This window comes from Sylvia atricapilla, chromosome 9 (assembly GCF_009819655.1).
Source record: "Sylvia atricapilla isolate bSylAtr1 chromosome 9, bSylAtr1.pri, whole genome shotgun sequence".
Classification (NCBI taxonomy): domain Eukaryota; kingdom Metazoa; phylum Chordata; class Aves; order Passeriformes; family Sylviidae; genus Sylvia; species Sylvia atricapilla.
Window position 1 is genome coordinate 25898596 of NC_089148.1, and position 20636 is coordinate 25919231.

Consider the following 20636-nt stretch of genomic DNA (forward strand, 5'->3'; position numbering starts at 1 on the left):
CCTCAGTCCCCTCAGGCCACACCTGCAGGAAGGCCGAGCTGTGGGCAGAGCTCTGGCAGAAAATCCTAAATCCTTGTGAAAAGGTGGAAGTTTTGTTGGTTTACAGGGAACAATGTAGGGAAACTGAGCTGTGCTCAGCCCCAATATCCTTCTGGTCCCTACCCCAGAGCCCCTTTTCCATCCTCTCGGAGCTGCCAGGGGGGCAGTGGTGCCTGGGGGGTATTTGTTCCACAACAAATAAGCCTGGAAAAAAGTGCACAAATACACCCTGAGCTTGTGGGACAGTGCAGGGCCAGGACTCTGAAGTGGCCCAGCTGGAAGTTCCCAGAACAGCTGATTCACACACTGAGGCTGAGGGCAGTGACAGCCTGGAATGTGACAGGGGAAGCCTTTAAACAAGGGGGTCCTGCTTTTATATTTATATATAGATACAGGAAAAAAAAGGCTAAGACTGACTCCTAATTAAACTATATGACCCTAAATTGTTTTATGATTTATTTTCTTCCTCCATGCTTTGTTATGTTTATAATTACTCAATCAATTTGTATTCTCTGAATTATTGGTTTTGGAGGCTGAGCTGTGCCCAGGGAGAAATTGCAGAGTTGAGTTCAGTTTACATCTGCAAATTGCTGTGCAATTTAATAAGGGGTTTGGGCATTTTCAAACTGCACTGCAGCACCTCAGCTTTTATTGCAGTAGAACCAAAAGTTTTGGCTTTTCAGTCCTGCTGAAGAGAGCTGTAGCAGTTTTAGAGCTGCTGAGCCCCAGCAAAGGGGGACACTGACTGATGCCACAAACCAGGTTTGTGTCCTGAGGCAATCCAGCACAACTTCAGTGCTGCCAGGCACGAGTTTAAACTTTACCTGCACTACTTCCTTGTGCTTTTTATGCTGGGAAAGGAGAAAACTTCATGCTGCTTTTGCTAATTCAGTATTTTAGCATTAATTCAAAATTTGGTCCTTTATTAGGCATTTTAGGTTTACAAATGGTAACAAAAGTATGACACTTCCAAAGAAAACAAATCAAATCCCATTCCCAATGCTCTTCAAAATATTTCTCCTTTAAAACAGTCTTTGATTGTTTTGTGTTTAAATAAACAGAAGGTTTTTCCTGGCTTTCCTCGAGGTGTGTCCATCACACACAGGCAGTGCTGGCACCTCTCACTGAGCACTCTCAGTCCTGCAGCTTCAACTTCATTAACTGATTTTCTTCTGCCCTCTATTCTTGGAGTCCCAGAGTATCAGCACGTTAAAGTAGAGCAGGAAGAGCAGGAAGTGCAGGCAGGAAAGCACGGCCACGGCCACGGGGAAGAGGTCAGGGAGGCGCTGTGGAGGAGGGGCTGCAGCACTGAGCACTGACAGGGCTCCCATCAGGGACAGGGACAGCAGGAACTGCAAGGCAAGGAACGAGCAACACCTCAGACAGCTCAGCTGCCACTGCACTGCTGGCTGCTCTGGGCTCTTCTGTGTGGCACAAAAAAGTCACAGCACCCCCTCAGTGCTTCAGTGACTTCAGTGCTGGGACAAGCTGCAAGTAAGAGGTGAAGGAACAAAATTTGCTTACCAGGCTCCTGACAATCCTGGGAAAGGACTTAAACCAGGACACATAAGCCTTGAGGGAAAGGGAAAAGGCCTTGAGCTGCAGGTCCTCTGCTGAAGTCTTCTCCAGGATGGAGAAGGAGGCCAGGCACACGGCCAGGAAGGCGGGCGTGGTCACGGCGTAGGGCAGCAGCAGCCCGTCCTTGAGCAGCAGCGGCAGCAGGCTGGGGCGGGGCCGGGGCACCCAGGGCGGGAGGGAAAGGCAGGACAGCTGTTAATCCTTACCCACACCGGCCACAACAGAGCGCTCATGGAATCACAGACGGGTCTGGCTTGGAAGAGATCTTAAAGCTCCCCCTGTCCCAACCCTGACACTTTTCACTGTCCCAGGCTGCTCCAGCCTGGCCTTCGGCACCGCCAGGGATCCACGGGCAGCCACAGCTCCTCTGGGAACCCTCTCAGGGAACAGTTCCCGCCCAGTATCCCATCCATCCCTCCCTCTGGCAGTGGGAACCGTTCCCTGGGTCCTGTCCCTGCCCCCTTGTCCCCAGTCCCTCCTCCAGCTTTATTAACAGTTTCCAACTCACCTGAAAGTTGACACGAGTAGAAACCACGTGGCCATAAAGGGGATTTCATTTATGACTAAGCAGACTGGGCTAGAATAATAAGAATAAAAAGAGATATCAACTATTCCCTAATCAACCAGCACTCCCAGTCTATGTAGGGTATCCCCATGGAACAGCTGGTGACTGTCCCCAGAGCCAGCACTGAAAGGGCAGAGCAGCCTGGCTGTACTTGCACACCTTCATTCACAAGAGGTTTAGAAAAGCAAATGTGCAGAGTTGTTAAAATCTGATATATTGGTAAGTGAAAGCAGCATGCAATAAGGAGACGAGGAAAAGATCAGATTTTACCCACAGAAAAATGATTTACTTACACTGACACGAGAAGAATAGACTTCTCATGGACTTGGAAGGAGAACAGGAAGAATGACAAGGCACAGCTGACCTTAGGGGAGAGAGAGCAGAGATGTGGCAGCCTGTGACTGCAGAGCAAAGCTGTGCTTTGGTGTGTGCAGCACCAAACCAGCTGAGTTTTCTCATTCCCTGCTGCATTTCCTCCTGCATTCCTCATTCCCTGCTGCATTTCCTGCAGTGCAAACCCTAGACACCCAGAGCAGCTCCTGGGACCACCCTCGCCTACCAAAACCACCTTGATTGGAAGTTTACCCAGAATTTGTCACAAAGTCCTTCAGGTAGAGCCTCACTCTTGCTCAGTTTCCCTGACAAGAGCAAGGAATCCAAATATTCCCCCACACAGGGACTGATAAATCCCACTCCTGGTAAGAATCACCCCCAGTTTGGACATAAAATTTTGCTCCTCATCGTGACTAGCCAAGAGAAAAAGTAAACAAATTGTCTTTTTATTCCCTCACCAAATAAAAACGTGTAAAACCAACCAGTTCCTAGGATAAATATTGGTTTTAGTTGTGATAAAATTAAAAAGAAAAATTATCCTGTAACCCTGAAACTTAGGACCCAGCTCCATCTAATTGGGATTTCAAGGAGAACTCAGTTTTTGCACAGGAGTCATGGCACTGTGCTTCAATTCAGTGATGTGACTAAGAGAAGACAAACATTTTGGAAAATAGGATAATTTTATTTTCAAACCACTCATGAGCTCACAATGTCCATTTGGGGAATTTTTAATGGAATTTTGCAGCCAGTGAAGGAAGAAACACTGGCACTTTGGAAGCCAAACAAAAAGAGAAATCCCAATTCTATATGAGGTTTGAATGTGTGTGGAATCTTCCAAAAGCTCTTCAGAGGAAGATAATAAAAACACCGAGTTAAATAAACAAAACTGAGCTTAAGGAACAAGTCTGGGTTTAAAGGACAGGCCAGAGCCCTGGATTTGAGGAAGTAAATCACTTTTTAAGCAATTCCTTCAGCTTTTGATGGCTCCCACCCTCTGTGCCCTGCAGTGCTTGTGGTGGATCCCAAACAAGGAGCAGTGAAAAGCAAACACTCACCAAGGCAAATTTAAACCCTCGCAGGGAAGGCTGGACAGTGAGCTTGATACAGGCAGGGAGCAGGCTCAGGAATGTTACAGCAAAACTAAAGGATTGGGGAAGAAAAACAGTTTTAATACACGAGTGACTGCAGCCATTAACACCCCACTCTGTAGAGCCAGAGCTGAATTCTTCACTGAGTCAAGGAGAACTGGGAGCTCTGACTTCTGAGAGTGTTGAAAGAGATTTGAATTCTTTGAATTTGCAAATTTTAACTCGGTTTTAACCGAGCTGCTTAAATCACTATATAAACAAGTATAGGGAATTTTCCAGTCATAAATATTCCCAATATTTCTCCCTCCTGACTTGGCAGAAAAACACAGTATAGGAAAGAACACAATTTACTCCTCTGGCAAAAATATTGCAGATAAAAAACTACCTAAGGCACTGCAGTTATGTCTTACCTGAGTTTTAGCTGAGTTCGAGGAGATATTACATTCTTTATCTTTATAAGGACACTTAGACTGCACCAAATATTGGCTACTTTATCCTGGAAGGAAATAAAAAGGTAATCAGTGATAATTATAAATAATTCCACTCATGTTTGTGGGAACAATGGGGCTTGGGAGGTGGGGATTGTTGGGTTTCTACCATGAGAGTGCCAATAGCACTTGCAGGTGTACATCACATTCTCAGATGTACTGGGGATGACGCTGCTCTTCAAAAACAGAAAGTTTCAAGAGACCAAATTAAAACATGCTCCAAAGGAAGTGAGAAGGAGCTCTTCAGCACAAGAGATGACAACTGAACCCATGAGAGCAGACGTTTTGTGGAGGCTGTGAAGGTGTCCCTGAGCAAACCCTGCTCCATGTGAATCCTTTCTCTGTGCTGCACATGTCCTCCTGTACCTGCTCGCTGCTCGCTAGCACTGACAGAGTTAACCCCCAATAAATCAAGAAGTCTAAAGACATTAGCACTTGTGCTAGGATCACTTTCAAAATTAAATTTGTAACTGCAGCTCTCCTGCTGGTGAAACTCATCCCCAGGCAGCTGCTGGAGGCACAGCTGTGTAGACACAACTCCCAGCAGCAACTGAGCCGGGAATCTGCCGGAGATTCCGGGGAACACGGCCCTGGCAGCAGCAGCCACCTCCTCCTCCTCCCAGCCAGGCTGATTTTCCAGCCACCAGCAAGTGTTCCCAGGCTGCAAATGGGAACTGGCACACAAATGGGAGCTGCACACAACCTGTCACACCCCAGGCCAAGTTACTGAGCGTTGCTTACGTGGCCAAATTCTCGTTTTATCTCCATCAGCATCCAGCAAGTTACTGCCCTGAGCAGCTCAGAAAATATTTGGGCTAATATTAGACTAAAATCCTCCAGCTCTTTCAGACTCGTTGGTTATTGTCATTTAAAGCTTGGTGCTGAATAAAAGGTGTGGTGAGCAAAAATGATTCCTTTACGAATTCCAAATAATTCTCAAGGAAAAGGGTCACTGGTGGTTTTTTTGGGGAGTGTCTGCTTTGGAGAGGTTGTTTGGTGTTTGTTGGGGCTTTTTAAATAAGCTAGCAGAGAATACACTAAGAACACCTCCACTGCCTTTGGTACGTCAGCACCTACATTTGGGGGACAAAAAGTGCCAGTTTTGATAGTATCTACATCTAAAAAGGATTAAAATAATAATTAAGACTAATCAAACTATGTGAGAATTTGCTTTAATCCCTGTGAAAACCTGGAAATTCAAAGCTTCATTTTCTGGGTTAAACCTGAAATTGAGACTCTGCTGTATAAAGTGAAATATTGACTTGTGCCCCAGTTAAAACAGTAGCAACTCCCTGTGACCTGGGACATGAGAACCCTTTCCTTCATCCCAAATTCCTGTGGCACTGCCATTGGGTAAATGAGGAACTGAGTGACTGGATTAAGGCTCAGCACCTTCAGCATTGGCGTGTCCACAGCCTGAGCAAAACCAAAAGCAGAAGTGGTGAAAAACTTCTGGAAAATATTATGGAAGCTGCCCAATGTGAGTCAAAAAGGAAGTTCTAGGCTGTATCTAAAACATCATTTAAAAATTATTTTAAAAAATAATTAATCCCATTGAAAAGAGGGGAGCAGAACCCAAGAGTCTGAAGCCATTGACTTTCAAGGTTACATCTTCTGACTGTCAATTACCACGGAATCTATTTCAATGGAAAAATGTATGGATTGAAGCATGGGTTTGATGATGGGATAAGTGTTGTCTCCTGGTATAATATCCTGGAAGATGCCAGCTGAGCTGGGGTTAAACACTGGATTAAATAACTGGCAAGAAAGGACTGCTGAAGAAGCCGTCTCGAGTTACTCGCCCCGCGCTGTGTCTCCCCCATGAAATCCTAAAGGTCAGGCTGAAGGTTTCTCCAGGGATCTAAGAATACAGGACAGGGCAGTGGGTGGGAGAAGAAAACATGCATGCCTCAAACAAGCCTCTGTCAATGGGAAAGAGTCTTCTGAGTACTTGCATGATTTGTTCCACGTCGGTGACAAACGGGAGCCAGCAGGCAGCGAAGGACAACAGCACTGTCCCTGCCAGTTTGGCCAAGAGCACCAACCTGCAACAGGACAGCACATCAGCACAGCAGTGCAGGGCAGAAACCTGCAGCACTGCAACACACCACACTGCTCATCCCACCGAAATGAACCCAGCCATGCCCACCTGCACGCAAGGACAATGCCATGCCCCGTGCCAGGCTGATTCCTGAGGAAGATAAAACAATTTAAACCCACTCACCCCTTTCCTTTCAGTCCCTTCTTGAAGCACTTTCCAAGTAAATAGCAAAAGAAGGGCAGGGAATGGTAGAGCTCCATTTGTTTGTAATTTAAGGCCAAGCAGAAGGCCACGGAGCCCAGGAGGTCCCAGTCATGGGACAAACAAAGGACAGCCCACAAGGCCAGGCCAAGGCTCACTGAGTTGTATATGGTTTTTTATGTCAAGGACAAGATACACATCTCACTTCTGGAAGGCAGCAATTAATGCCCTGAGGGAAAGCAGAAGCAGCTTGTAAAATGAGTTTTGTCAAGTTAGTTTCAAGAACACAATGTCAGTCGTGACCATGTTGCCCTCAGAGATAAAAAAAAAAATTACTTCCATTGAAAGTGTCATTTTTATATTTCCAAAGTTTGAGTCAGAGCTTGCCCAGGCAAATCTGAGGGCAAATTCTGTGTGTTAATTACACATGTGACATGTACTCAGCCAATCCAGCTTTTGATGGCAGTGACAGTTCTCTGCAACAAGCAACATTTTCTCCTTGGTATTTATGTGAGTAATGATAAAACTCTCACAAACTTCCCCTTCCAGCTCCCACAAGACACCTGCAGAATACTCAAATATGTCAGTCTTTAAATTATGTATAATTTGGTTCAAGGACTTCCTGAGGGGTTTGTGATTCTGTTCCACACACAAGGCACCCGCATCCATGACCGGCTCCCTGAGCGGCTACTCCTCAAACAATGAGTAATAGTTGCTAAAAACAATGTTACTGCATTGTGACTTTGTTAGGAGCTTCCCAGGCTCAGGAGATTTTTGAAGACTAAGCTACACTTACTATTAAGCTGAAACAAAGTATTTATTAGCTTTGGTTTTTACTTGTTTTATGGTGGTTTTTGTTTTGGTTTGGTTTTTTTAACTTGGATAAACCAGTAGACGCAGAATCCCAGAATGACTTGCATTGGAAGGGACCTCAAAGCCCATCAGCGCCACCCCTGCCATGGCAGGGACACTTTCCACTGTCCCAGGCTGCTCCAACCCAGCCTTGGACACTTCCAGGGGTCCAGAGGCAGCCAGTTTCTCTGGGCACCTTTGCCTACGCTCCCAGGAGGAATTTCTCCCTAATATCCAATCCAAACCCACCCTCTGGCAGTGGGAAGCCATTCCCTCCTGTCCCATCACTCCATCCCTTGTAAACAGTCCCTTGTAATTTCTTGTATTGTCAGAAATGTCACAATATTTTGTTTTCCCTCTGTCAGCCTAAGCAGCTGTGACAACACATCCAGCTTGCCCACGGAGCCCTCAGCCCACTCACATTTCCCACTCCACATCAGCAGGTGTATTTGACACCTCATTGATTTCACATCAGCAAACTCACGCTGAGAGAGGCCCTGATGGTGCAGAGGTGCAGCAGCTCAGGGAAACAAATCCCTGCCTGGCTGGAGCAGCTCAGAGGGTGGCAGGGCTGGCACAGAAACCTGCAATCTGGAAATCCCTCACAGCAGCTGCTGCACCTCCAGCACGGGGTGAACTGACAGCATTGCCTGTTCCTGTACAAAACCAGTACAACCCCAGGGTTGTTATTAACAAAAAGCCCCTGTGAAGGTGTCCAGCAGCACTGTGGAGCAGCCAGCCCTGAGCTGTGCAGCCAAGGCAGGAGGGGAGGTTTTACAGAGCTGAACATTTCCCACAGCCCCACCTGCCACTGCTCTGCCATCCCAGCGAGATGCAAGGGGATTCCCTCTGCACACACAAATCACAGGAGCACAGCCCATCACTCTCCTCCCTGTCACAGCCCCACTGGTGCTGCCTGCACTGAACTGACTGTCAGGGAGATGAGCTGGAGGCACGGGAAGAATGATATTCATGGTGGGATTGATTTGTGCCAATATCAATAATTTTTATCTCCAATATGGTTCAGACTTCCAGTTTCCTTTGATATCTCTGTTTGGGGTGGGCAGAGCCCCCAAGATGAGTTTGTACACAAAAGTCACCCTGTGCTCAGCTACCAAGGAACAGTTATTCCATGGACAGGAATTCATTTCCATGCAGAATAAGGATACTGGAAGTGCCCGTGGTCAATAAGGATGAGGCCTGGGTAAAGCAGGATGCAGAGAGCACTGGAGACCTGTCAAAAAGCATGAAAAAAGAGAGGGGAAAAATAATGAGTCTAAAATGAGACATTAGACAGAGGAACTTCTTCTCCAGTACAAAAATGTGCCCCTCCATGATGCACCCTGTACATAGGAGTCTTATTCTCTACAAGTAATCATCTGTCAGGAGTATTTTGAGGTATAAAAGAGGATAAGGATTTGAGAAAATATCAAATATTGCCTGCCCTTAACAACAGCTCAAAGATCACCTACACCCATCTTAAACCACTCCAAAAATCACATTTTTATTCCAAAATCTACTGTAAGGAATGTTCAAGACAAAGCAATTCCTAAATCCCCCCACGCCACATCACAATTTTTTTTTTTTGCTTTACTACTTAAGTAATAAAATCATGGCAAATCTTGTTATTAAAATAATTGCTGTAAGATAAAATACAGTCTTTTTTGATGTTTTTCAGTGAAAAGCCTATAAGATGAGCTATAGTGGTTGCCATCAGTTTTACATGGAAGCCATCAGGGTGTTCTGGGTGTTAATTAACTCAGTGTTACATTTCTAGTCTCTTCTAACAGTGTTTTCTTTGTTTAATTTACACACACCAGGTACTTGCCTTTTTTTTAGCAGATGTTTCTTTCAAAGAGGAGCAATATAAAATAACTGCAGGGATATAAACCAGCAAATCAGCAACGAACACTGAAAAATAAAGATTAACTTTCCATTAGACTCCTGCCACAAGGAAGAGGCAAGGAAAAAAAAAACAACCCACAGGCAAATAAACATGAAAATATCAGAAATAAACTGGGCAGTTCCACTTCAAAGGACAAAAAAGAAGCAGATATACAGAATTTGATCTTGTTAATGTTTCTGAGGCTCATTTCTGATGTCTCAAAGCTGCTGCTTGCACGTGTTCAGCTGTCCTGGCTGCTGGCACAGCCTCAGTCACTCTCTAGTTCCTCACATGCCACAGGCAGGGCAGGCATTTGGGAATGCCCCAAAGAAACCAGCCCTGCCTGCAGCCAGGTTGGGGGACAGAGAAGAAATTCCAGATGATCCCAATCTCTGTGTGAATTCCCAGGGATGGGGAGAAGGAGGCTGAAAGGAGACAGTTGGCTTTGATCACCTGCCTCCAGCAGGGATTTGTCAGAGGAAAGGAGAAAACAGAGGCAGCAGGTTTCCCTGCCCAGGGTATGTCCAGCAGGTGAATTCATCCTGAGTTGCCTTAAAAACTCAAGGAAAACCTCAGATTTCCTTGATTTCCACCACATTTTCAGCAAATGTGCAGCGGCCCCAAGAGGGAAAGAAGATGTTGAAATACTTCAGTTATCCAGGGATGAATTGTTTTGCCAGCTTAAGCCACAACTAAACAAATATACCCAAGGTGTTAGCAAAACAAATACACTGATGCTTAAAATAAAGCTGCCATTGACCACCCTGAATTATTTTAATGCACTCTAATGGCCCCTGTTAAAAAGTGTTTATCAGCTCTCCAGATCCATCAGTGTTGTGTCAAGTGAGTTGATTTCAAAATTAATAAAGACCATTTCAAGGGTAATTAAATACTAGTGATTTTTATTTTTTTTTCAATTCAATCAATTACCAGAGAGCAGACTGAGAGGTTTGTGAAGTACAGAAAAGTTATTGATGAGCAAGAAATTCTGCTGTTGCCATGAGAAAGCATTTTGTGTTAGAAAAAGCAAAGGACTTTTCAAATGAAAGAAAACAGTAAGAAACAGGAGTTCATTGGTTCATTGTTTGCTGTCCTACTGCTGCAGCTGCTGAATTATGGTACAAATCTCCTCTTGCTTTTGTTTGCAGTTCAAAATAATCAAATGGTGTGAGACAAATTTAGAATACAAGCAGCAAAATAAGTTTTTACTTTTTTGCTCACAGTAATAATACCAAATATCTCTGCCTTTGAGATCAGCTCCTAATGAAAATCTCTGATACCTCCAGAAGTAAAGTCAGTAAATGCCGGGTTACATGTAAAATAATTTTACAATAAGAAACAAGTTGAGCTAAAAATAAAAAGACTGTTTATCAGAATAGAAGGGAAAATAAGAATATTATCAAAATTAAGAAGTAGGTCTTTAGGGGTCTAAAAGTAGGTTACAAAGAGTAGTTGTATTTTAGAGCTTCTAATGAATTAATTGGGTTGAAAACTTGTTTCTACATTTTATATTTACCAGCTTCACAAATGATGGCAGAAGAGAAAACAATGCAGGAATTTGGCTCAGAAACAGACCTGCAAAGCCACACAAATTAAAACCTGAGGATAAAGCAGTAAAGACAGAGAAGCTGCATATGAAACATGCTGAATTAGTAAGCAAGACAAATGTTCAGGATGATCCCAAGGAAATACAATCTTCCTACCTGTTGTACGCATAAATAACTTATGGGGCTGACTCTCATAGCCCCGAGACGTGTGCAGAGCAACCCAATCAGGATTTATGAACTTTGCACTGTAAAACAAAGTACAGACACATCAAAATGCAGACACTTCTCATTTCCCTTTGCGCTCCTTGCAGCAATAAAGATGACACACATAGGAGCAGATTCCAAGAATTAAGATGAATGAGAAGGAATATTTCAGAGAGCAATAGTGATCAATGAAAGCTTTTCCTCACCACTGGATCAGTTTACACTATAGACTGGTTCACAATTAAAAAACCCCAAACCTTTGGAAACAGTAAAAATGGAATACAATATTTATTAGGACAAGATAACCACCTCCAGTCTGGGTCCAGGGACTTTAAAAAAAACAATTGTAAATACTTCTCATGCTCAAGTATTAAATATAAACCATTTACAGTTCACATAGATGCCCCACATAGCTGTGCCTGTGCACTTTAACCTACATTCTTATTCCATAAGTCTCATTCCAACAGCAGCAAAGCCCTGGTGGAAAAAGTATTCCAATAACAGAATTCTATTTACATGATATCCACTCATCAAATGTCACTTGGGCTCTGCACACACAGGAGTTTTCCCAGGCAATGCCTCCTGTTCTTACAGCACTTTTCCCTGAGCATCCCAGACACAGCAGTGGCTTGTATGGAAAGCCGAATATCCAGAAAGAAAAATGTAACACAGGATTTAAACCCCTGAACTTACATGTAGGCACACACAAAACTGTGATAGGCAGTGAGAGGTGGGTAATCAAGGCCCCAGTACAGCAGGTTGTTGTCACTTGTATTGAAGTACCTAAAAAACAGGATAAAATTCAATTATAAGACTGCATTTCCAGCTTGGTTTTGACTCAAGAAAAGGCTGAATATTAAATGCATTCCAAATAAAAAATAGAAGGTGGCAACGTCTACATCTGCTTCATTTTGCTTCACATTAAATAAGTCTCCAGCAAGAAAATAACAGAAGAAGTGCTGCAGAGTTCTCACACTTGTGATTGTAAAAAAAAAAAAGCTGCTAAAGGTCACTTCAGTGGAGAGGGAAACTCTTGGTTCTACCTGCAAACCCAGGTGGACCAGGTGAAAGGAAGGAAAAGGGTTTTCCCATTGGGGATCATGTTGTGTCAGGATTTCTGTGGCAGCAGTAAAACTGAAGTCACCTCCTCAAAATGAGATCAGAGGGGTTTGTGCAAGGAAAAGCTGCAGGAATGAGGAGCAGCCCCTTTCCATCCCCCAGTGAAACATCTCCCTGCCTGCCCCACTGCCACGGGGCTTCTCCACTTCCTCTCTTCAAATGCAGCCCATCTTTGACATTTATTATAGTAAATGATATTTCTTGAATTCTTTATGAGCTGCCTGAAGTGTCTTCTGAACTCATGATAAATCATATTTCTTTGAGTTGCATCTCTGTCTCTCATCCTACAGTGCAAGATTGCTCCTGCCAGGGCAGAGCAGATTCTTCACGCAGAATGTCACAGTTTGTGACTTTCAGGAACTTGCCAGTTTGGGGGGTTTATTTTTTCATCTTACCTTCCATAAAGTATTCAATTAAAAAAAAAAAAGAAAAACAACCCTCATATAGCCAGTAATATTTAGTAAGGAAGCTCTTAGAGTTTTAATTAGCAGTAGAATAAGAAAGGATGTTCCTAAAGCAGCCTTTAGTAAATGCTGTCAAGACTTGAAGGAATTATATAAACTACAAATATTTAAATTCTAGAATGCAGTCTCTTACACATCAGCCAAGATGTGTTTTTCCAAACACCCACTTTGCTGCATTAGAGATTTAATTCCCAGAGCACACCCAACCCTAAAACCCCTTCGACTATAACTATAAAATGACAGTAAGTATAAAAGCAGAGAGCAAACACAAGCCCAGGGTGCCCACCTGGCAGCCCCTCAGCTAAACCCAGCCTGCAGCAGAGGCTGATGTGGCCCCTGGGAATGCCTGGGAATATTGGCTGCTGTAACTCCTGATTTTAAGGAGTTCAGTGGAGCAGAGCTGCCAATTCCATTATTGTGCAACACCTCTTACCCCAGCTCTGCCACAGCCAGGGTTTGGATAGCCCAGAATTAAAAAAAAAAAAAAGGACAAAAATGATAATTTGGGAACAACAGGATGATCTGAGGTCACTGCACAGAGCCACCTGCAGAGTTCACAGGTATTTACACAACACAAGGGAATTAATTTTCTATTTTGTCAGATTAGTCTGTTCCCCAACAGACAGCCAGGGGAAAATTACACCACACACACACAGCACCCCTGGCCTTGCTGAAATTCCAGGATATTCCAGTTTGAGTTGTAGCACCTATATGGACTAAATTTTTACTCTAAAGAATATTAGGAATAATGCAAAAAATAAATAAAATAATTAGAATAACTCTCCTCCTGTTTTACATGATCTGTACGAACAACTTAATGATTTCATTCACCCATAAATGTGGAATCCAGAATTCCCAGATTTAACAATCCCATGGATCATGGGAGCCAACAATGAACTCAGAGGTGTCAAATAAAGCAGGATTTCCTCCCAGTCTCCCTTGGAAGCAGCACCTACCACTGCCTGACAGGTAAGTTGTAGGTGATTTCTTGCCAGTGCCTCTGAGCCTCGTAGTCTCCATACATGGGTGGTTTTCCTGCTCCTAAAAAGAGAGGACACAGCATTCAGGATGTTATTTGGTTTATAGATTGCTTTCCTCCAGTTATGTGTTGCATATTAATTACTGGTTTTATTCTCCATTCCTCTATATTGAGAGCAAATAGAGATCTCATCATGCAGTCTAAGAGAGAGAGGAAAAAAAAGAAGTTATGTGTTCTTTTGGCTTTCTGGAGATTTCTGCAATGAGCATTTATCAAGATACTCTGCTGTGAAGAACTGCTTCCTCATCTGACAAAAAAAATCATTTCCAAGTGTAGATGAAAAATGTGGTACTTTCCCTGAAGTAGGAAAATGCACCTAATGGACATGTTACAGAGATTCTGCACTCCTTTGGTATGTGGTAATTGTCAATATTCTCACTTGTGTTTCAGCCATGTCATGGTACCTTATTATTAATACCACTATCATATTATTATTTGTCATTTTCATGGGGAAAAAAGCTTTATCAATGCCAATATTCCCCTCAATGGAAGCCTAACTGTGATAATGGCAGCCTGCAAAGCACCTTCCCAGAGTTTATTTACTTTATTAACCTGATCATTGAGAACAGAAACTGGACTGATTGTGCTCCCAGTGAAATATTGACATGAGGCAGACAGAGATTTAAGAGGTTCTTTAAAATCTAGGAGAGCCATCTCTGGTTTTACCCATGATCTATGTTTGTGGGAATCCCACCAGCTCAGCAATGTGCAATTTATTCCCACAAAGTGGAAAGGAGCTCTTATCTCTGCTAATTTCTTCCTGGGTGGTGGAAGATTATCTCCACTCTCACACATCCAGCTTCAAGTTTCTCAAATAAGTCACTGGGGTTTCATCAGTGTCAATTCTGTAGCTGTAAGTCCAGTGGAACAAAAGATCTGCCATTGGATTACTGAAATGCAAAATAGATATTTACCCAGATTTTAGAGTGTTTGTGTGTGTATCAATTTCTCAATCCCTAGGGGGAAAAAAAAGGGATGAAAAAAAAAATTATTTGCTTCAGAATGACCAAAAGATCTTAATCCAAAAGTTGAATTATTAAAAGCCAACTACTGATCAGTCAGTTTGATAATGCACATTCAGCTTCCATCTCCAGAAAGCACCAAGTACACAGACAAACTGATTTAAAAATTAATAGAATTGGAATATTTTCTTTTAAAAGGCTCACAAATACCTTAAAAGTGGTGATCTTATTCAGTTTTATTGTTAGCCTGGGAACAGACTTTTTAAGGGTTTGAAGCTGTCTCTCAATACCTATATTTAGCAGGGGTTGGCAATGCATTAAAAATTATGAATTAACCTAAGAAACCAATTTTTTTCCTCAATAATTCTTCAAGTTATCACTAATAATAGCTTTTCAAAACCAGGTATTAGTCTGTTTTTTCATTTCATTCCAGAGGCAGATCCAAAAGCAAGCTGATGGCAAGGAACGGGGTGGGAATGAGACAGAGATCCAAGGGTGCAGAGTAAATGAGGGTGGAATTAAAAGTTTATCACAACTGCAGGAAGTCAAAGAGAAAAAAACAATCCCAGTGGATTTATGTGTTTGACAGCTCTTTTTACAGCCAGCCAATGCTCAGAGTTAAGCTTTAATAATTTGCTGGACTGGATCAGATTCAGGTTTTCCAAAAGCAGTTATATCAGCACTGTGGAGGAAATAGGATTTTTAAATCGTTACTTTAGCTCAGGCTTTATTTTAGACTCTCTTCCACAATCTTGATTGGTCTGAAATTAAATCAACTCAGAAAAATCTAGTTAGCAATGGAATTCTAAATAAATCCTCTTACACTGCAAGAGAAATTCAGTGTGTATCCCTGCAGGCAGGCTGTTTCATGCCTAGAGATGGGTAAAAACCTCAGTCACCTACAGATCTCTCAGAAATGATATTTTGAAAAAGCAAACTCAAACCAAAACAATTGGAAATGCAGTTCAGCTTCAAGCAAATTCTTCAAGTAAATAAACCCCAGAATTGGCAGCTGAAGATCAGCAGAATGCTCCTGAGCAGCTCCAGTACTCAGGGGATGAGGCTCCCCCTTACCCAAATAAACCAGAGTAGAATTTAACTTGTGATTCTTTGGGCTGATGAGGATTGAAAGTACTGGTTCATTTTTTTATCTTTTTTTGAAATTTGCAGAGAGTAAGCCTTGTGCAAGTTTATTCCAAGCGTGGGAATGGAACTTGCTAATTCTTTGCAAGCCTTCTGACACAGGGAGGAGAAAAACTCATCCATTACCAGAATGCAGCTCTGGCTCCTGCTGTAAACAAGCTCAAGGAGGTACAGAGTCATTGTTCACTACATGTCACCTCTGCACTGTCTTTATTAGCACCAGGATTAGCCAAATACAAACTAAATAAAAAACATAAATAATAAGGTTATGTCTGCTACAGAATTTCAAAGACAGCATGAGGCCAAGTTACAAGTGGACTGCAATATTCTGCAAATAAAGGCTCCGGGGAAAACAGGCAGATATTGATCCTAAAATATTAATGATCATCAGCACCACACAAAAAAAAAAACCCCAAAACAAAAAAAAACCTCTCAAAAAAGAAAAAAAAATCCCACCCACAACCAGTTTTGGTGGTTTTTTCCAGTATTTGCCTCCAAACTGTGATGTTAATCATGGCACACTTAAAAAAAAAATTAAATAAAAAATAAGGAATTCTCAAGAAAATCAAGAGGAACTAAAACATAACAGTTGACATAACACACTGCTTCCTATTTGTGACTTTATAAAACCAACAATCAAACAAATGAGCAACAAATAGCACGGATTTTGATTCCCCCCTGGCCTGTCCTCACCTGAGTAGGAGCCCAGGGACACGGCCCAGCGCACGGTGAGCGCCAGCAGCACCGAGATTGTCATCAGGCTCCACTTCTCCATGGCTGCCGTTGGGGACACTGCAGCCACCTGGGGACACAGCAGCAGCGTTGTCACAGCCCCAGCCAGGCTCCTGAGCAATCCCTGCATGAATAACTCACTGGGTCATTGACAAGTGACTCAATGTCCCAGTCTTATTTCTCTCCTCAGTCTGGTACAGGCACCCCACTGCTGGTTTCGACAAAATAAAAGTTATTTAGAAGTGAATCAGTGTCAGGAGATACTAGTCTACATCTTTCTACCTCCAAAAAGCAACAGGGCTGGTGTCCCAGCAAAGTTATTTCACCACACTAAGGATGCAGTAGATGTCAGAAATATTGCCAGGTCTGTCAAGTTGAAGGCTGTGAGCATTAGACTCAGGAATCAAGAAACAGGAAAATTATTATGTCGCCCTGTGCAAAAAAAAAACACCTAAAAATCAAACCACTAACCATAGAATATGCAAACTTCAACCTACAGAAGCAAAAAAAAAAATAATTTAGAACTAGGAAAAAAGTGAGGAAAAAACTGCTCCAGTCCTGAAGGGTACAACTGCCACAGACTTCCCCTTGCAGAAAAAGGCCCCATTTGACCTAAGTGAGTTTTATACACTTGTTACTGACCAAAACCAAAAATCCCACACACAGCAGAAGCACAGAGCTGCTGTTTTAGTAACAGACAAGCAACATCTCAGGCATGGTTAGGTTATTCTTCTCCAACTCCACCCATATTTACTTATATTTCACAGAAAGGTGTGACCCACCACCAAGGGGAAAAAAGAAGTTCATTAATAATATAAATCTGTGGCAGCAGATCTCCATCTATAGGTAGAAAGGTGAACACTGAGATTTGCATGTTTTCACCTGTGCCTAAGCCACAGGGGAGGCACTTTCACCTAAATAAAACATACATCTGTCCTTCTTTTCTACCTCGCCACAACATTAATTAATTATACCTTCTTAATTATTACATAGCACCAGCCTCACCTACAGAATCCCACAGCTCTGTTTACTTTTGCCATTCCTCGCGTTTGGAATAACAATTGTTTTCTGGGATATTGAGTTTCTTTCTCTGCTCTTAAAAGTGGCTCTTAAAATAGTCTTATTTATTTTTCACCTTTAACAATTATCCTATACTATCTATAACAAAAAGCCACACTTTCATTAGATTCTAAAGCATAGAACTCCTAATTCTTGGTATCCTATTAGTAACAGTGTTAGACAAGGAATCATTTTTAGGGGATGATAAAGCCAGTTTGGCCAATCCCAAACTTTCCACCTTCCTCTGGATGTGCAACACCTGAGGGTCTCTCAAGATCCCACCTGTAAGCATGAGGTGAAAATCACAGCTAAAAAAACGCCCCCAAAAGTGCTATTCTTCCACACTGCCTACGATGAATAAATAACAGATAAATAACATATAACAGATAAGTAACATCAATACAAACATCCACCCCCGGCCCAAGGAACCGACAGAGCTCAGCCATAGACGCACGGCCCTGAATGGAACTTGCTTTATACGAGATGTCAGCACACATTTCAGCAGCTGGAGAACGCACACACCCAATGAAGAGTTGAATTTGTTGCAGCAATACCTGTCTACAACCCTGCTGTTTCCCTAACCCCGGTCAGGAGGCGCCTTTATCCCTCACATCACGCTCTATTCTCACACCTCGCTCTGCCCCGGCCTCCTCAGAGCCCCCAGAGCCCCCAGCACCGGGGCCGAGCTGCCAGCCCACCCGGGCGGACCCTGCTGCCCTCAGCCCGCTGGGTCTCCTCGACCGGCTCCCCGTCAGCCTTCCAGCCCCCTCACTCGTTCTCCTTCAGCCTTTCAGCCCCCTCACTTGTTCTCCTTCAGCCTTTCAGCCTCCTCAGCCCGTTCTCCTTCAGCCTTTCAGCCCCCTCAGCCCGTTCTCCTTCAGCCTTTCAGCCCCCTCAGCCCGTTCTCCTTCAGCCTTTCAGCCCCCTCAGCCCGTTCTCCTTCAGCCTTTGGGCCCCCTTATCCCACTCCCCCTCAGCCCCTCAGGTCGCTCTTCCTCAGCCCTTCAGCCCCCTTATCCCACTCACCCTCAGCCCGTTCTCCTTCAACCTTTCAGCTCCCTTAGGCCACTCCTCCTCAGCCTTCCAGCACCCTCAGCCCGTTCTCCCTCAGCCTCTCACCCCCCTTAAGCCCTCAGCGCCCTCAGCCGGCTCACCCCACAGCCCCCTGACCGCCCTCCTCCCGGTCACCACACACCCCGCTCACCGCCCGGAGCCGCTCAGCCGCCGCTGCCGCTCTCTCCCTCAGCCCGGCTCGGTGTCCCGCTCGGTGTCCCGGTGTCCCGGCTCCCTCAGCCCGGCTCGGTATCCCGGTATCCCGGTGTCCCGGCTCCCGCCGCCCGCGCTCTCTCTCGGGCCGGGCTCGCGCGCTTCCGCCCGCGCGGCGCCTTCCGGGCGCGCTGTGCGCTGTGCGCATGCGCGGGGCGGGAGGCGGGAGCGGCGCGGGGAGGCGCCGCCATGGCCGCGGCCGGGATGGGGAGCGCGGCCCTCAGCTCCGGGAGAGGGGAACGCTCCACGGGCGTCTCCGAGCCCCGTCCGGTGCCCAACGGGGCTCCGGGAGAGCTGGAGAGGGACTCTGGATAAGTGACAGGGGAAAGGGGGAACGGTTCCCGCTGCTAGAGGGCAGGGTTGGGTAGGATGTTGGGAAGGAATTCTTGGCTGTGAGGGTGGGCAGGCCCTGGCACAGGGTGCCCACAGAAGCTGTGGCTGCCCCTGGGTCCTTAAAAGTGTCCCAGGTCAGGCTGGACAGGGCTTGGAGCAACCTGGGATAGTGGACGGCGACCCTGCTCATGGCAGGGGTGCTCTGGATGGACTTTAAGGTCCCTTCCAATCTTAAACCAGTCTGGGATTCACATTTTCTGACCATGCCGGTTAGCTGGGGAGCAGCTCCTCAGCCTTTACAGCTTGGAGACGATATCTAGGAACCAACGGGTATGTAAAGCTCATAATAATAATAATATAGAACATAGAATAATATAATAATTCTAATAGCACAGAATCCCAGGGTGGGTCAGGCTGGAAGGGACCAGGGTGGGATCATCTGGTGTCACCTCCCTGCTCAGGCACAGGGCTGTGTTCAGACAGCCTTGAGTCTCCTCAGCGAGGGAGACTCTGGAATCTCTCTGTGATGCACCACAGGCCTCACTTTTAAACCTTTCAGTCTTACAGCTTTTCATTCTCTTGGAGATCTTGACAAAGCACAGGGCATAACAAAAATCAGAGAATCACAGGATGGTCTGGGTTGAAAGAGACCTCAAAGATCATCTCATTCCCAACTTCCGCTCCCCCAGGCTGCTCCAAACCCCATCCAACCTGGTCTTCTCTTCTGATTGTGTGTCTGACTGAGGTCAGGACATGAAACTGAAGAGAAAACTGATTATTATTAAAACAAACACCACGTACCGAGGGTTTCACACCTGCCAGGTGAGCTGGCAGCAGTGCTCTGCTTGGACTGGAACCCTAGGGCTGAAAGTTGGGATGGGTTTAAACACAGCTGCTACAACAAACAAATGTCTGATCACTTACAATAGAAACGCTCAAGTAAACAGAGATTATTGGAAAACAAAGTGATTTGTATTTTTTTTCCAGCTCTGCAGATTATTTTTAAAGTATATAAGCATTATGAATATACTATTGTGTAACACTAGAGATGGCTTTTCTTCCTCAATGTTTTTGCAGTCCAGGATGCTGATTTCCACTATCCCAACCATTTCTGAGTGCAAATTTTTTTGACATCCTGGTCTCTCTTACACCTGCCATGATTTCAGCCACTTGTGGTGTTGCCTCATGTGGGATGGTGTGAAGAGACTGAAAGCTGTCTTAAACAGATAAAGGTAAAATCACACCTCTCTGCTGGCTTGCCAAGGTGTTTGCAGCCATAATCCTGTGGAAAATGGCAAATGATGACCATCAAATTTTACACAGTTTGCCTAATCTGATATACTCAATAATTTTTATTCCTGTTAGGTAAAGAGTGTCCATTCCAGGATTTTGACAGGATGTCTGGAAATGACAAGTGTGTAAAATAAGGCTAACCCTACAGATTCCTCAAAGACAAACTACCTTAGAGTTACACCTGCTGAAGCTGCTTTATGGCACTGAAACACGGCGATGCAAAGTGAATTCCCAGCCTAAAACCCCGGGGAACAATCACCTCTCTCCTCTCCTTCTACTCTCCCCTCTAAGATTCTCCATGCCCGGAATTTCCCGGGGAACGCTGATAATTCAGCCAACCCCAAATCCCTCTGCGTGTTGCCTGTGGGCTCCTATCGCAAAAAAGAAAAAAAATAATAATAATAA

General features: G+C 44.3%; 1 protein-coding gene across 1 annotated transcript; it reads right to left on the reverse strand.

Annotated features, from left to right (window-relative positions):
* Positions 1-933: 933 nt before the first annotated feature.
* Positions 934-16807, reverse strand: ALG6 (ALG6 alpha-1,3-glucosyltransferase). The gene is made up of 14 exons (XM_066325354.1): positions 16242-16807; positions 13361-13445; positions 11515-11604; positions 10774-10862; positions 9014-9096; positions 8355-8419; positions 6316-6501; positions 6001-6136; positions 4014-4099; positions 3571-3655; positions 2476-2546; positions 2126-2194; positions 1564-1762; positions 934-1391 (listed from the first exon to the last, which is right to left on the reverse strand). Exons 1-14 carry the CDS (start codon positions 16408-16410, stop codon positions 1197-1199), a joined length of 1608 nt encoding a protein of 535 aa, XP_066181451.1. The 5' UTR covers positions 16411-16807; the 3' UTR covers positions 934-1196.
* Between the last annotated feature and the right edge of the window lie 3829 nt (positions 16808-20636).

What these genes read in the sequence shown, in the direction of transcription:
- ALG6 (XM_066325354.1), bottom strand. Translation starts at nt 16,410, where the DNA reads ATGCAGGGATTGCTCAGGAGCCTGGCTGGGGCTGTGACAACGCTGCTG. An exon ending in ATTGACCACGGGCACTTCCA is followed by an intron (nt 6,502 to 8,354) that starts GTATCCTTATTC and finishes ATAAAAAACCAT; the next exon opens with ATACAACTCAGTGAGCCTTG. An exon ending in CTACTCGTGTCAACTTTCAG is followed by an intron (nt 1,763 to 2,125) that starts GTGAGTTGGAAA and finishes GCCCCGCCCCAG; the next exon opens with CCTGCTGCCGCTGCTGCTCA.